Consider the following 11896-nt stretch of genomic DNA (forward strand, 5'->3'; position numbering starts at 1 on the left):
TTTTTTTTTTTTTTTTTTTTTTTTTTTTTTTTTTTTTTTTTTTTTTTTTTTTTTTTTTTTTTTTTTTTTTTTTTTTTTTTTTTTGTGGGCTTATTTTTTGCATGACTTTGTACATTCTTTTATTTATCTCAATGAAAACTCGATTTGTTACCAAAAAAAAAGGGTTGTTGACAAGTTTCTGTTCTCACATCTGTTTCCATTCAGACTACTTCGTAACCAAGTGTGGTGTGCTCATGATGGCACTTTTCGTTTTCTTCACTACCACTATGTCAGTGTCATTTACATTGAGGGAGACACAGACTCGCATGTTGAAGTTTACAGGTTCCTTTCTTTCGTTTGCTTTATGAAAGTATGATTTTTAGATAAGTTTTGTTTCCTTGTGAAAAAGAAAATAAATGGTTTATTATTATTACTATTTTTCTTTTTTTTTTTTTAAACAAAAAAAACTTTACAAGTTCCTTAATATTCTTTTTCCACAAGGGACCTTGTACTGCATTGTAGCTTCACGCCCGGCATGCTCTAATGGATTTCTACCGTTTATTTAGGGAGATGGCCCCTTTGTCCTGTCTACTGCCCGCTTTTGGGCCTCAATATGTTTAAACTGTAACATTGGTTTCCATGGAAAGTGTGATGGTAGACTGATAGTTACCATAGACTGCTAGACATACATTAAGGAGTTAGTATACTTTCTCATCTCATGGTTCCTCATGCATGCCGACTAACTATATATATTTACATTACAAACTAGAGACTAAATGTTGCTACTCCTTGGAATTTCCAACATAGGGATTTTGTAGGTAGCGTCATTAGAAATGATGGCGTTAGGTAAATCTTTTGGTAAAAAACTAGGGTATATCAAATTTTTCTTTGATTGCCTGTAGTCAAATGATTGATCGAGTGGAATTCTGCATCCAACGAATCATCATATCTTAAATATTTATTTTAGACAAGAATTTTCATATCAGTCACTGGCTTCTAAGATATCTGGTCCATCTGCACTGTCAATGGACATCTCCATTCATACATATAGAGTAGAAAGGCTGAGTTAATTATCTTGAAATATAATGGAGTACGACTTGTTTTTAATACTGCAGTGCAGCTTCAACACCACGCTCAGCATCAACTCCCAACGTTTCAGTTGATATTTGTGCATGTAATCGAGTCACTTGTCTTTGTTCCAGTAAGCACTCCAGATTGTTGCTTTACTCCTGATATTTACGCTTGCTTATATTTCTAGTGTTTTTTTTTTTTTTCTTTTACTATGTGGTGGTACATACGGAGGATTTTCTTGTTAATAATCTATTGCTTCTTTTCCAGATTATGATCAGTATTCTATTTTTCCTGTTCGAGTTTTATGACGATCAGCTCTTGGCTTTCATGGTCTTGATCCTGGTGTGGTTAAGTGAATTATTTACACTAATTAGGTCCCTCTCTCTCTCTCTCTCTATCTATCTATTTATCTCTATCTCTCACACACACTATATCTCGTGGAATGACACAACTGATGAAACCAAATTATCTATTCGCGTTTGAATAATTGATGAATATTATTTCCCCCTCCAAAACAATAAAAAATTCTGCTTTAGAGCTTATAGTCGAATCATGGATACGTTTAGCTGTGCACAATACATATATCACTTAAATCTGTAGCTCTTACGTAATCTGATGCCTTTGTTTTGCCTTGCCTGCAGTGTGCGGACTCCAATATCAATGAAGTTTTTCCCCCGCTTTTTTTTGCTCTATTTTTTGGTTTTTCATATTTATTTCTTCTCGTATGCATATGGTATGCCACTGATTTTCAACAATTGTGGGCTTATATTAGAGCTTGTGGTTAACCAGATCCCAAATTTCATTTTCACAAAATTTACAGGTTTTTCATATTTGGCTCTTTCTACTACTGCAGCCTTTACGCTGCATTTGATTCTATACTTTTGGAACCGCTTTGAGGTGCACTATTTTCCATCTTCATTTAATAGTATTAGTTTCTTTATAAGATTTAAAAAATAACTGTTTCTTTATTACAACTGTTTAAGTTCTCAAAGTCAGCATGGCCTATTATATTATTTCTCTTGCACACTTTTATATGTTCATGTGATGTTGGTTAAGACGGTTGCTAGCAGATACTAAGCAGGAAATAGCCTTTGTTGGTTTGTGGAATTGGATCTGTTGTGTGAGATCTTGTATCGGTTGGGGAGGAGAACGAAACACTCTTTATAAGGGTATGGAAACCTCTCCCTAGCAGACGCGTTTTAAAATTCTTGAGGGGAAGTCCAAAAGGGAAAGCCCAAAAGGACAATATCTGTTTGCAGTGGGTTTGGGTTGTTACAAATGGTATTAGAACCAGACACCAAACGATGTGCCAGCGAAGTGGCTGAGCCCCGAAGGTGGGTGGACACGAGGCGGTGTGCCAGCGAGGATGTTGGGTCCTGAAGGAGGTTGGATTGTGAGATCCCACATCGGTTGGAAAGGAGAATAAAATATTCTTTATAAGGATGTAGAAACCTCTCCATGCGTTTTAAAAACCTTGAGGGGAAACTCGAAGGGGAAAGTTTAAAGATAGATAATATCTACTAACTGTGGGCTTGGACCGTTACATATTGCACAGGTTTTCTGTATATGACTTTAGAGAATGATATTAAGAGTTAATCCATTTACAACGGCATCTACTTGGCTTCTTTTTGTGATGCCTTGTCACTCTGTCATATGATCATCCAATTGCTTATACCAGTAACGTCCAATACAGGTACCGGCTTTGCAGAGGTTCATGCAAAACAGACGATCTCAAATACATCAACATCCAGACTTCCATATTACCTCTTCTACCATTCTTGCCTCCACATTACATATCACCAGGAATCCCAATGCAATAAACACATATCCAAACTCCGGACCTGATTTGAGACCTACATCTGAAACCATTCCCACTGGACTTGGAGGCGTGACCGGAGAAGTTTCCCGTCCCTGGGAGCAAACCGAAAATGGTAGCCTTGACCGAGCCCGCAACAGGATTCAAATTCCAGGACAGCATGAACTTGGGCAACCGAGGAGTGCAAATTCTTTTAGTTCTATGCTGTTTCGGATCCTAGCAGGAGGGGCTACTTCTGAAGGAATGAACTCATTGCGTTCAATATTCCGAGATGCATGGAACAATGGGAATCAGAATGTTCGATAATATTGGATTTTCATGATTGAAAATTGATCCACAGGTGTTGTTGATACTCCCCAAATAGTGTACGTTTTTTGTATATAACAATGAAAAAAAAATGTACTTCATACCATTTAATCTACAGAGAAATCTCACCTTCAGTCCAATTGTTTTAAATCCGTTTAAACAAGAGTTATCCGCCCGAATTAAGTGGACATTTTTAAATGTGGTATTGTCGATCTTTATCAAACTTCATAAAGTTATTTTGCGAGGAATTCAAAACTCTAAACTATAAGAGGACAAATAACATTTGAACGTCATATCTTCCTTTCATTACAGTATTTCTGAACAAGTTTCCTAAGGGTTTTCTTATTGATAATAGTGACGATATCGATGGTGATCTTGATACGGAACTGGAGCTTCTAACTATGATAAATGCGCCGCAAACTATATTGTCGGAAATAGACCTTATAATATTATAATTTTCTTGGACAAAGACAACAAGCCGACATTACCCAGAAAACAATAGAATTTTAAGGAAAAAGAAAAAAAAAAGACAACAATCATCTAAAAGTCTTTAAATGTTAATCATTTCCTTGTGTTCTTAAGTATGAGAATCCAATTTCCCCACTATCATTATAATATTATATATTCATCCATGTCAAATCCCAATGCCAACGACTTCCCCTTTTTACTTTCCACGAACGACCAAGAAAATGGAAGAAGACGACGAAAAGAAACCACCTTCCCAGCCACCACTATCACCAACTCCAAAACACACAAAAATCGCCTAACCCCTCTCTCTCTCTCTCTCTCTTCATCATCTTCTTCATCAACACTTTTTTTCAGATTTTTCTTCGAAACCCACCTCAAATTCAAAATACCCAGTAAAGAATTCCATACAAAAAGGGTAAATGATGAGAGTTTTCATTAGTTTTCTCCTCTGTTTACTCTCTGTAACTTGTGCAGCCACTCCAATCACCAACCCCATTTGCCCATTGGACCTTAACTATGTCCTTAGAATCCCATGGACCGCCACCGATTGCCGGAACCCCTTCTTCCAGACCACTGCCAAATCTGCCATGAATGATACCTCCAAATTCCATTGTTGTCAAACCCTCTTGTCCTTGTTTGGAATCGCTTTGGCCCAACACCTCAAACAAACCTCTCATTTCAACCTCCCAGACCTCGCAACCTCCAATTCTTGCCTTCTTGATTACCAGTCCAAACTCTCCTCTCTCTCCCTCCCTGCCAACCTTGTTTCCCATTGCTTTGATCCCTTACAATTTGTGATATCAGCTAATGTCTGCGCTGGTATTCAAACCACTCGAGATTGGGTTTCAAAACTTGGCCAGAACTCGCCTCTTGATTCTGGGTGTCGGTCGAATCTTGTTGGTTCTGGTTGTGATGCTTGTGTGGCTGCTGGTTTCAAAGTTCAAGCTATTTTGACAGGAATTGATGGTAATAAATCTCATTCCATGGATTGCTTTTACTTTGCCGTTCTTTATGCTGCTGCCATTGTGAATGAATCTGGCCCTGAAGGCGACAGTGCTTTAGATTGCATTTTTAATCTTCAATTGAGTACTCAAAAGGGTTCAAAAAGTAAGCATACTTCTCTAGTTTATGGCCTTACTGCTGCTGCTGTAGGACTTTTAGTCGTTTTTGTTCTATTGGGAATAGGATTTTGGTTGTACAAAAGCAAACAATTGGCGAAGAACTCTAGCTTGGAGCTGGATGAACAAGGGTCTAGACCACATGCCAGGCCAAACACTGGATCAATTTGGTTCAAAGTTCATGAGCTTGAGAAGGCAACTGATAACTTTTCTTCAAAGAATTTCATTGGCAGAGGTGGGTTTGGTTTAGTTTACAAAGGGAGATTACCTGATGGAAGCATGGTGGCTGTAAAGAAAGTAATTGAATCAGATTTTCAAGGCAATGCAGAGTTCTGCAATGAAGTTGAAATTATCAGTAATCTAAAGCACAGGAATCTTGTTCCACTTAGGGGCTGCTGCGTGGTTGATGAGGGTTTTGATGAGAGTTCAAGTGAGAGATACCTTGTTTATGATTACATGCCAAATGGAAATCTTGATGATTATTTGTTCCCTATACCATCTGATCAAGATGGAACTGTGAAGAACTCATTGACATGGCCTCAAAGGAAGAACATTATCTTGGATGTGGCAAAAGGCTTAGCTTATCTGCACTATGGAGTGAAGCCTGCAATATATCACAGAGATATCAAGGCGACAAACATATTGTTAGATGCAGATATGAGAGCGAAAGTTGCAGATTTCGGGCTTGCCAAACAGAGTAGGGAAGGACAGTCGCATCTAACGACTCGAGTTGCAGGAACTCATGGGTATTTAGCTCCTGAATACGCGCTTTATGGACAACTAACTGAGAAGAGCGATGTTTATAGCTTTGGAGTGGTGGTTTTGGAGATAATGTGTGGGAGAAAAGCTCTTGATTTTTCTTTGGCATCGTCGCCACGTGCGTTCTTGATAACGGATTGGGCTTGGTCATTGGTGAAAGGTGGAAAGATAGGGGAAACTTTAGATCCTTGTCTTGTGAAAGATGGAGATTGTTCTAATTCAAATCCAAAAGGCATAATGGAGAGGTTTGTTGCGGTTGGAATTTTGTGTTCTCATGTGATGGTGGCTTTGAGGCCTACCATTATGGATGCTCTGAAGATGTTGGAAGGTGACAGTGAAGTTCCTCAAATTTCTGATCGGCCAGTGCCTTATGGGCATCCTTCATTTGTTGGTGATGGCAGCAACTTCAGCATATCACGACATTAAGCAGACCTCAAATTCTGTGAGATCTCGCATCGATTGGGGAGGGGACGAAGCATTCGTCATAAGAGTGTGGAAACCTCTCCTTAGTAGATGCGTTTTTAAAACCGTGAGACTAACGGAAATACGTAACGGGCCGAAACGGACAAAATATCTACTAGTGGTGTGCTTGGGGCTATTACAAAAGATATCAGAGCCAGACACTGGGCAGTGTGCCATGAGGATGCCGGCACCCAAGGAGATGGATTGTGAGAACCCACATCGGTTAGAGAGGAGAACGAAGCATTGTTTATAAGGGTGTAAAAACCTCTCCCTAATAGGCGCGCTTTAAATCTGTGAGGCTGACGGCAATACGTAACGGGCCAAAACAGACAAAACAACTGCTAGTAGTGGGCTAGAGGCTGTTACAAATGGTATCAGAGCCAGACATCGAGTTGAGTGCCAGCGAGGACACCAGCCCTCAAGCAGAGTAGATTGTGAGATCCCACATCGGTTGGAGAGGGGAACAAAACATTGTTTATAAAGGTGTGAAAACCTCTCCCTAATAGACGCATTTTAAAATCGTGAGGCTGACGGTGATACGTAATGGGCCGAAACGAACAATATCTACTAACGATGGATTTGAGACTGTTACATAGAGTATTCAAGTAAAACCTGGGTTGGAGATGTATCAGACAGGCTTGTTGTAGTTTCTTTCACTCTAAACAGGAACTGAATATCCATAGATATGTCAGATACTTTCTTAGTTTTGGTTTCAAGTTAGCCATGCTCCTTTTGGTGGTTCTCAAGTCCAAGCTATTGGATTTCTTTTCTTTGACTGTAACAGGAACTCTAAAGACCTGGCTATTCGAAGCACGACTGCTTTAAAGTTGAAAAACAGTGAATTCATGTTGCAAATGCTTTTTATGCATTATTTTGCAACACTTGGAGGTGTGGACCATAATGGACGACCTCTTTCAAGAAGAGAAGACTTGAAAAGATCAACTTTCAAACATTATTTTGAGCTGTTCTCTGTCCTGATAGACTACTTGATTGTCATTAATCTCATCATTTAGTGCACCAACAAAAGATGATGCCACACCAACCAACCAAACCAAAAAGCAATTTATGACCTTCAAACGTTCTTTCAAGGACCGTTTGGTTTAAGGTTTTCCTCGATATCCACGAGTACAAGATTGTTGGAATCAAATAGCTGTGGCTGGTTCTACACGAAAATGTTGTCAAATTTTCATAAGAATAAGTTCGTGCGAGATTAATATGATAAATCTTACATAAGAAGTTTATGCATCATAACAGAAGGTTCCTGAGTGGAAATAATGGGAAGAACATTCTTGCCAACTTCATTACTAAATAAAAAAATCAGCTGTTACTATACATGCCTTAATCAAAATTGCCAACTTTTCTCATAGTTAGTATTTAAATACTGGAGGAAATGGATTTCTAAGAAAATTGGTGGGAGAGGCTTGTGTTCTGTGCATTATCAGGCTACAGAGGCACATGACCATCAGGCTTCCAAGTCAATTCTAAGAAGGCTAAGATGTGGTAGAAATAGGAGAAGTTTGAATTCAAAAGCAGAATCCTCCCATCAGTCTAATTTAGCAGAACTTGAATGATATCATTATAACTCAGCCTTTGATTCCATATCCTCATCAATAGATTTCTTACTCGCAGAAATTTTAGCGATCGATGAGACGGGTGTTTGAGGGGTCACATCACCTAATATTTTAGCTGTGAATGTTGTGGCCTCCAAATCAAGATCTGGCCATTCGGGAACGATTCTTCTTGCACCCTGATAATTGCAACTACTTTTAATGAATGACGAAGATGAAAAGGCATACATACAAAAAAAGATATGGAGAGATTTGGGTTCTAAAGATACAGAATGAATTGAGGAAACAGTTGGACCTGAAGCTTCGGTTCTTTGGTCATGGGGTTGTTACAGAGATCGATGGTTTTCGCCTTCGATTTCGTGGCATTGCCACACCATGACTCGCACCAGAGCCATTCTTGTGGTAGAGAGAAAATGGGCACAGTGTGCTGAGCGTAGTTAGGAAGATCCTGAAAAGCAAGCAAAATATATATTACAAAATCCAAGTTTCGTGTCGGCAAATTCAAACCATTTTGACATATTAAGTTTCCTTAAAACTAGGAACTATGAACCTAGTCTATGCAACGATTAAACTTGAATTGAGAAACTTTGAAGCTCAGAAGGGTTTCTAATATTGCAACTCTCGAATTTTTCAGTCAATGTTTATGCTTAATGAGATGATGTTATGAATGTAGACAAGTAAAATGATATGCTGAATCATCCACTTTGGACTGGCCTAAATAGTCATTAGGACCAAAGGGGCTTTAGAGAGAATTGATTGAAACCATAATGACTACCTACCATTGGTTTAAAAAATTCCACAAGTTTCTTTGGATAATCAATATAGTAAGATCAAGTGGTTATCCCGTGAGAATAGAAGAGGTGCACAAACTTGCCGGGACTCGTATATATATATATATGTATGGATTGTTCTGGATTAGTTTAAAACATTTCTAGAGAGCTGTTTGCAAGTAGCAGGTATATAGAGGAAAGAAATTCATCTTTCCTGTTTCTGGGTTAGGGTCGGGCTAGAAGATTAACAACTAAGAGGCACCAATATAGAAAGAACATGGGTTGACTGTTGGCTCACATATATATATCATTATTTAGTTCCTTAGTATGAGAAGCCCCAATTTGAATTAGGGTGAATAGAGAATCTCTTAAAGAACTCCCTATCTTCATAGATGATCATGCAAAGGTACCTCCAAATGGAGATATGGAAGGAAGAAACTTGGATTGTGCTTTTAATGGAAATTTGCTTGATGACGATCGAGAATCCGAAAGGTTACTCATCCACTCAGTTTATAAAGTTGTCTAACAGTAAAGAATCCAGAAATCATCTGATGACTCAAGCGTGCATGTTTCTCTTTTAGAACAATGCAATCAACAAGAAAAGAGTAGATGAACTTTGGAAGATGAAGGATTTGATGATAGTGTTAGTAGTATCGATGAGGATTTTGATTCATTAAATCAGAAATTGGCATCCCAAATCACCAAATACATTAATGTCCTTATTTGGGAGATGTTTAATGGTTAGTCGAATTGTTCTGAAATCCTTATTTGGGTGTTTCTTTTCAATCTTTAATCTTCAGTGGGTGTTCACTACTTCATTTATGTAGAAAATTCTCCATTTGCTGGTTGGTTCTCCCTTAGCGCCAAATCTAAGGTTTTGTAGTCTAATGTAGTGAAAACTCTCCTACCCAAAATTTGGATCAAAAGGAATCAGAGGATTCTCCACAACAAGTCTCTTGTCTAAGATCCCACATCGGTTGAGGAGGAGAACAAAACATTCTTTATAAGGGTGTGAAAACTTTTCCCTAACAGACGCATTTTAAAAACCTTGAGGGGAAGCCTGAAAGGGAAAACCCAAAGAGGACAATATCGGCTAGCGGTGGGCTTGGGCCGTTACAATCGTTCCTTAGCCACTTGAGTGCCAACGTCACTGAAGGCCTCTCATATTTCAGATAAGACAGTCAACCACGCTAACACTAACTAGTGATAAATACTATAAACATTATCTCGATGCGATGCTGATAGAGTACTATATGGTAATATGGTAAATGAAAATGCACCATAGAATGGGAACAAAATAAGAAATCAGGTGATGTAAAACTTGACAACCATTAACTCAATGCTAGTGAAGTATCAATTGGTATGCTATTGCTAATAAAGCATTAAACGATGCCAAATTTACTTGCCTGATCCAAATTGGATAAACTATTCGGATCCTTGCTTAGAGATTCATAGAAAACTCTTAGATTATCTCCTGCTGCTGTTTCTCGGAATTTCTTTAAATCAACAACATATAATGCACTGTGGGAAACGGAAAGAAAAATATTAATGCATCACATTATTAGTAACTGCATCACATTATTTTAGTAACTGCATCACATTAAAATGTAAAAGGTCTATTAGGAGAAGACTTTTTACATAATAAGAGACTACAGCCAAACAGTCTTTCTACATATTCATTTTTCGGAAGAAAGGAATTCTATTTGGCTCTACAGAACTACTAATGAAATGTAAGAGCAAAGATAAGATTTCTTCATGGAATTTTTCTCGAGGAATGAAAGCTTTACGACGCATTAAGTAGTTGGAAATGGAAATATCAGTGGAATCAATGCATGTGCATCATCTCAATAGATACAATATCAACACAATCCATCAGTCTCTACCTTATATGGTACGGTTTTCCACGTAGATGTTCTTTCCAGAATCCCTGTTCGTGAAAGGAAATAGTGAGGACAGGATGATACTGAAAATTAGTTACTGATAACAAGAAAGGAGATTGATATGTACTTGTCTCCAAAACCTATATCCATCCATATCCTTGTTATTGTCACAAAAGGGTGTATATGCTAGTGGTTTTCCCTTTATATTCATATCATAGAGTTCCCCCATGTCTGTCCGGACAATCTGATCAGCATCAACAAAAATGACCTGCAGGTAACATACGAACAATATTTTTCTTACATGAGTAAATAAGCATGCAACAGATGATTGAGATATGAATAAGTTACACTAACATTTTGATATCTTGGTTCCTTCTAAAAATTATTTACAAGAAATCATGGTAGATTGGAGCATTATGATGATACAATACCTTTTCCAACGAAAGAGGGAAGATAACATCAAGAAATAGAATCTTATATGCCCAAATAATCCTCTGCTTTTCTTTCTGCTTATGCAACCAAGTCGGCCACTTGTAAGTGATTAGTTCAAAATCAAAACCATATTCTTCAGCCATGTGTGGTATTACATCCTGTTTATGTCACCAGAGAGCACAGGCATTAGGTGTCTAAACAAAATTGTAACGACTTAGACCCACTGCTAGCAAATATTATCCTCTTTAGGCTTTCCCTTTCGGGCTTCCCCTCAAGGCTTTAAAACGTGTCTGCTAGGGAAAGGTTTCCACACCCTTATAAAAGGTGTTTCGTTCTCCTCCCCGACCAATGTGGGATATCACAAAAACATTCTTAAAAATAAATAAATAAAATAAAATAAAATAATAAAAAGAGCAATGAGTTGCTACGTTAACCTTAAACTGAGGGGATAGGTAGTTTTTTATAAACCAGAACTTCACTGGCCGACGTGTATTCTTTAGGACACTCAAGATCATGATTTTAAGAAAGCGTTCATATCTGCCAAGAATTATCATCAGAAAATGAACCATTTTACAAAAATTCATAGACTGCATAAAGTAATAAATATTGATAAAATTTCACTGCCCAAAAGAGAATAATAGAAGCCACCTCATATATTCATGCTCATTACAAGCATCTGTGTTCAAATTGCATGCTAGTGTAAATTTTTGTCTTTATGACAAGAAATTGTGGTACTTCTGAGATAATTCTTTGAAGTGACATTCATAGTTAGCTCACATGAGTGTATTATACACTTTATACATATGCCTAAAACCGAAAAGAAGGAAATCATACCTGCAGTTCTGTGTTATAACTATTTTATTGATACTGATCATTATATATTAAGTCCCAATGCGATTAAGAATAGGGTAGAGGCCACTACAGAGATGTAACTTTCACTACCAAGAAGAAACTGATCATATCTCTAGAAACGTTATACTTACAGGTGTCCAGAAGCAATGGAGAAAATGTATATTGTCTTTCCATGGCGCCCTCCTTTTCCTTTCTCCTACAGAGAATGAGTCAAGATTAGGATTAAAGAACATCTAAAATCAATAGGAGCATCAATAAAAACTTCCCCACACATGGGCTTTTGTTCATACAATCTTTTAAACGCATAGGTGAATCAACTACAGCACCAACTATCATCTGAATTGAGGGCTTTCCACGAAAGAAAAGTTCATAAGAGCACCAAAAGCAAAAAAAAAAAAAAAAAAAAAAATAAAAA

The 11896-nt window shown here is 37.7% G+C and overlaps 3 protein-coding genes across 5 annotated transcripts in view; 2 read left to right on the forward strand and 1 right to left on the reverse strand.

Moving 5' to 3' along the window:
- Window positions 1–3310, forward strand: part of LOC111482996 — a 10758-nt gene extending 7448 nt beyond the window's left edge. The window contains exons 9-14 of one of the 2 annotated variants that reach the window (XM_023129061.1): window positions 205–321; window positions 1095–1180; window positions 1318–1424; window positions 1692–1783; window positions 1871–1947; window positions 2744–3310. In XM_023129061.1, the coding sequence (XP_022984829.1) occupies window positions 205–321; window positions 1095–1180; window positions 1318–1424; window positions 1692–1783; window positions 1871–1947; window positions 2744–3172 (908 nt within the window). In that variant the 3' untranslated portion in view covers window positions 3173–3310. The remainder of the gene's footprint in view (window positions 1–204; window positions 322–1094; window positions 1181–1317; window positions 1425–1691; window positions 1784–1870; window positions 1948–2743) is intronic. The other variant, XM_023129062.1, reaches the window with a different exon arrangement.
- Window positions 3311–3822: 512 nt separating this feature from the next.
- LOC111483340 (probable receptor-like protein kinase At1g11050) lies at window positions 3823–6039 on the forward strand. The gene has a single exon (XM_023129519.1). The coding sequence runs from the start codon at window positions 4060–4062 to the stop codon at window positions 5941–5943; it is 1884 nt and encodes a 627-aa protein (XP_022985287.1). The 5' UTR covers window positions 3823–4059; the 3' UTR covers window positions 5944–6039.
- A 1206-nt stretch (window positions 6040–7245) lies between these two features.
- The window catches only part of LOC111482647 (UDP-glucose:glycoprotein glucosyltransferase-like), a 19622-nt gene continuing 14971 nt past the window's right edge, over window positions 7246–11896 (reverse strand). For both annotated transcript variants that reach the window (XM_023128538.1, XM_023128537.1), the window contains exons 30-37: window positions 11613–11677; window positions 11064–11166; window positions 10629–10787; window positions 10325–10465; window positions 10201–10244; window positions 9724–9838; window positions 7843–7995; window positions 7246–7726 (exon numbers count right to left, since the gene is read on the reverse strand). In XM_023128538.1, coding sequence (XP_022984306.1) covers window positions 7556–7726; window positions 7843–7995; window positions 9724–9838; window positions 10201–10244; window positions 10325–10465; window positions 10629–10787; window positions 11064–11166; window positions 11613–11677 — 951 coding nt within the window. In that variant the 3' untranslated portion in view covers window positions 7246–7555. The remainder of the gene's footprint in view (window positions 7727–7842; window positions 7996–9723; window positions 9839–10200; window positions 10245–10324; window positions 10466–10628; window positions 10788–11063; window positions 11167–11612; window positions 11678–11896) is intronic.

Source organism: Cucurbita maxima, unplaced genomic scaffold (genome assembly GCF_002738345.1).
Source record: "Cucurbita maxima cultivar Rimu unplaced genomic scaffold, Cmax_1.0 Cma_Scf00008, whole genome shotgun sequence".
Lineage (NCBI taxonomy): Eukaryota > Viridiplantae > Streptophyta > Magnoliopsida > Cucurbitales > Cucurbitaceae > Cucurbita > Cucurbita maxima.

Bases quoted from the DNA above. Each gene is read 5' to 3' on its own strand.
- LOC111483340 (XM_023129519.1), top strand. From the start codon at position 4,060: ATGATGAGAGTTTTCATTAGTTTTCTCCTCTGTTTACTCTCTGTAACT.